We start from the raw sequence: 4,340 nt of genomic DNA, 5'->3' as shown, positions 1-4,340 counted from the left end.
TGGGAGTTGGGACTATCCAAATAAAGTGTTACCTATTAATTTGATGTTGTGATGTCGCTAGTGGCTTCTTGCCTAGGGTGTAGTTTTGCACTGTCAAGCTTCACTTGGTTAAGCTCAGGTGTCATTTTTCTTAGAACTCCATACCAAACTTAAATCACCTCAAGAATATCCCCTAATCCATTTGAATGGAATCCTGGAATCCTCAGAAGCCCTCTGTCACCTAGACGGATCTGATAGAACAAGACCTGGGTTCAAATACTATTTGAAATCTTTCAAATACTTTGAGCATTTGCTTTAGCCTGCCTGGTGTATCAGGTGGGCAGGGTTTGCAAATGTTGGACTTTTCTATTGGTTCCATTGCAACAGGCAAGTTCAATCAAGCACAGCTTTAAGTATTTGACATTGTTTCAAAAAGTATTTGAACCCCGGTCTGGATTGAGCTACAGTAATGTCGGTTGCCAGGGATATTCAGCCAAGCGGTGAAGTGTTGTGCACTCTTGACAGGGCTTTTTCTTTTTGTTCTCACTCAATTTTCCCTTCAACAAAGTATTTCCTCAACAGTGGGACATTCTGTTGCTATTATCGCTGTCAACTGCCATTCATCTTCTGACTTGGACCTTTTTTTCTTTTTTAAATGCTTTTTACTTCAATATTGCCTTCTATCAAATAAATATCTCCTTCTTTCTCACTTCATTTTTCTCATCTCTTTTCTCTCCTCTCTCTATCTCTACACTCCCAGGCACGAGGAAGTTGGAGTACGGTGGCTCCACATGGCACGAGGGATGTTTCATCTGCCACAGCTGTGAGCAGCCCATCGGCTCCAAGTCCTTCATCCCAGACAAGGATGAACACTACTGCGTGTCCTGCTATGAGGACAAGTTCACCCCGCGCTGCACCCGCTGCAAAAAGGTCAGTGTGAAAATTTCCCCCAAATTCCCTCTGTTTATTCCCTGCTTATTCCTTATTTCCTGATTCTGGGAACCAAAGGGGTTAAGGAGTTGTGTGGCAAAAGCTTTAAGAGGGTATCCATTCTGTGATAAAAATGTTTCATAATAATACATCTATTGAGTGTTTTCCATTCTATCATTTTGACTTGTGGTCTTTGACTAACTATGATGACCTTTGACCCTCTCTTCCCTCCAGGCCCTGGCTAAAGGGGGCGTGACGTATCGGGATGAGCCGTGGCACAAGGAGTGCTTTGTGTGTACGGGCTGCAAGGTGCAGCTGGCAGGGCAGCACTTCACCTCGCGTGAAGACAACCCCTACTGCCTCAAGTGCTTCGGCAGCCTATACTCCAAGAAGTGTGAGGCATGCAGCAAGCCTATCACAGGTAGGGTCAACGGTCATAGAAAAGCTATTATGACCCAGTAGCAGGGGACAGTTGAGAAAGTCTGCAATAGACATGGATTTTTTTCTGAAGATCCAGGTTTAGTGAGTAATTGTTGGCCATGTTCCAGACTGCCTACATAGCAGTCGCGCACCAAATCTCAAAAGGGATGGATAACAGGGCATTCAATCATTGGTTATTTTTACTCGTGGCTACTGCTTTGCGGATAATCTGATTACACATGTTTATGTATGGGAGGAGACCTCAGTGGCTACTTGCTGTTTGTTAAATAATTCCAATGTTGAAAATAACACCTTCCTGTCTTGTCCAGGTTTTGGCGGGGGGAAGTACATCTCGTTTGAGGAGCGCCAGTGGCACCAGCCCTGCTTCACCTGCACAGAGTGCTCGGTTTCTCTGGTGGGGGCGGGCTTCTTCCCCAATGGAGACCAGATCCTGTGTCGCGACTGCAACACCAATAGCAATCTATAGACCAAACACAGACACCGTATCGCCCCTCTCCTCACACACGCCCACCTAGGTCAACCCCAGGGCCCCCCATCACTGCCAAGGTTGTTAACACAGACCCATAGACTGCCTCTCAGGTCATGCCAACACACACAACTTGCTCACTAGACCACAGCTCGATCCCTCATCCTCCCCCAGAGCTTTCTGCTGCTTGCTGTCAAATACCAGAGCTAAGCATCAGGCTACTGAAGCACAGTCACAGACAAAAATCAGCCAGACTAAGGTTGATCTAACTTGGCAGAGGCACGTTTTCATTGTTTTCATTGCCAAATAGACCTACTTTTCCTTCACCTGTATGTATGAGTGACTTTTAGGTCAGATTATGTTTGGTTTAACAGTCTAAAAAGTCTTATCTTTGGACAGAACTGAACCGTTATGAACGATTAACTGATTAGTGGTGTCATTTAATGGATTGCCAATGATCTACCAACCAAAATAATGATCTACCAAAGAAATGTAATATCTGCCATCAAAGAATTAACTGGTATGGGGGAAAACTATGGATCTGAATTCACTGAAGAATTGAATTCCAGTGTCACTACTCCAATGTGCTGTATTAGAGGCTATAGCATTTTAATATGTGAGGATAACATTGACCAACATGCAAATTGTCCATCGAACATTGGTCGAAATCATACTATTTTGATGTAGTTGCTATCTAGAGTGGAGAGGGGAGATCCACTCCAAGGCTTTCCTTCTCCACAATAAGTTGTGACTATGTGAAAAAGTTATGTGCCTTTAAAAAATGCCATACTTTATATAGTATGTATTATCAAACCAAAGAAAAGAAAAATGCTTACAGCTATGCATACTTTTTGCTAGATTCTTGTATGAACGCATCACCACTAATCTATGAAAGCAACACTTTGTAAAGCAGCCACAGAACACTGATATTTACTACATTGTAAATATGTTATGCAAGTAAAATATGTTTGAGTGATTCAATGCTGATAATTGCAGTTTTGTGCATGACTGTTCTCCTGTGTCAATTAGGTTTCAAAGCAGTATTTGCTGTCATGCTTTAGTTGTTACTTAACCTGTAGCCGTATCATAATTATTTGAAGAGAATATTATGTCGCAGTGGTTTGTTTATGCGGTTGTCAAACACTGCTCTAGAAAGTGAACGTCCTTTATAGTATACCAAAGAATAGGTCCAATAGATGAAGAAAAATATAGAAATTGAGAGAACGTGAAAAGAAAAGGCTTGTTGTGCTGGAGAAAACCAATGAAGTCAGTTAAGACATAAGCAAAACGTTGTCATGTATTTGCACTATGGCTAAAATATTCCCTCGCTCCCATAATTTGTCAACATGCAAACGCAACTCGAGCATTTATATGTGGAGCAACACCTAAACCACTCTTTGCCTTTAAATAACTATTGTTTACTTTTTTTCCATTGACACTTATCTATGATATTTTTAGTCAAGCATAATTCCTTTTTTTTCGCCTTTGTATTTAATCTTTCTGTTATTATCGCTGTTGTTTGATAAGAAATGGGCTAGTCCCAAAGAAGCTGAGCTGCATTTCATCAACTAAGTGGTATGCATGTCTTTGTCATTACCACACATGGGTTCAAATACTATTTGAAATAATTTCAAATACTTTAGCTGGGCTTTATTGAGCTTGCCTGGTGCAATGGAACCAATAGAATAGTCTCAAAACTGCTAACCCCACCCATTGGCACTTCAGGCAGTCTAAGGCAAATGCTAAAAGTATTTGAAAGATTTCAAATAGTATTTGTTTGCCTAAAAATTACATTGATTGTTGCTGTTGAGATTGTCAGGTATAGAAAAAAAATATTAAAAAAAATATTTTTATTTCATTATTTTGAGCTTTGATGCTGGCAAGTCAGAGTTGGCAAATGTGCTTTTTATGATTCTAAAAAAAGATGGAGAAGCACACCATCGGTGTGATGGAAGAGTTGATTCAAATCTGTTAAGTGTATTCTGTTAAATTGTTCATTTGTATGACCTGTTTTATAAAATGTAATTAAAGAAATCTTAATTCAAACTTAGTAACTTTCATTTAAAAATAAAAATGTTTAATCGAAAGCCAGATGTTTTGGACTTAGTTTTAGTGAAACACCTCTTCTGGTCTTAATTTTGACAGTTCATTGCAAAAGTGATATGTTGGTCTTTTTAGTAGTAAATCTAGCTCTTTTTGCTCTTAGTGGTTCAACTCTACCATTAAAATTGTGATGTAGAGGCACCTACAAGGTGCTTCTAAGTCATCTCAAGGGAGGTATTCAGTATGAAATACACTCCCTTCTACATGAGCTGGTGGTACCACCTCAAGGATAAATATAAAAGCAGGTGACACAATGGTCTTGGTAAGTGGAGTGTGCCAATGATATATTGCATGATGCTTCCTTGACCTAACTACTGACGTTACACAAAATTCAAAAGGAAGTAAGGTCCATTTCCGCATATGAACAAATTGAACGTTTATACACATGTACTGTATGTGCTTTTACGAATAAATAAAACGT

The 4,340-nt window shown here is 40.0% G+C and overlaps 1 protein-coding gene across 1 annotated transcript; it reads left to right on the top strand.

Moving 5' to 3' along the window:
- Window positions 1–501: 501 nt before the first annotated feature.
- On the top strand, window positions 502–3,862 carry LOC145879526 (four and a half LIM domains protein 3; the record flags this gene model as incomplete). The annotated part of the gene is made up of 3 exons (XM_082975283.1): window positions 502–909; window positions 1,144–1,330; window positions 1,659–3,862. Coding segments are annotated over 3 exons (753 nt in total), but the record flags the coding sequence as incomplete, so codon positions are not given.
- Window positions 3,863–4,340: the final 478 nt, after the last annotated feature.

The sequence above is a fragment of the Salmo salar genome, chromosome 05, assembly GCF_965601325.2.
Source record: "Salmo salar chromosome 05, fSalSal1, whole genome shotgun sequence".
NCBI lineage: Eukaryota > Metazoa > Chordata > Actinopteri > Salmoniformes > Salmonidae > Salmo > Salmo salar.
The sequence above is the reverse complement of the archived record's forward strand: the minus strand, read 5'-3'. Positions and strand labels throughout refer to the sequence as shown.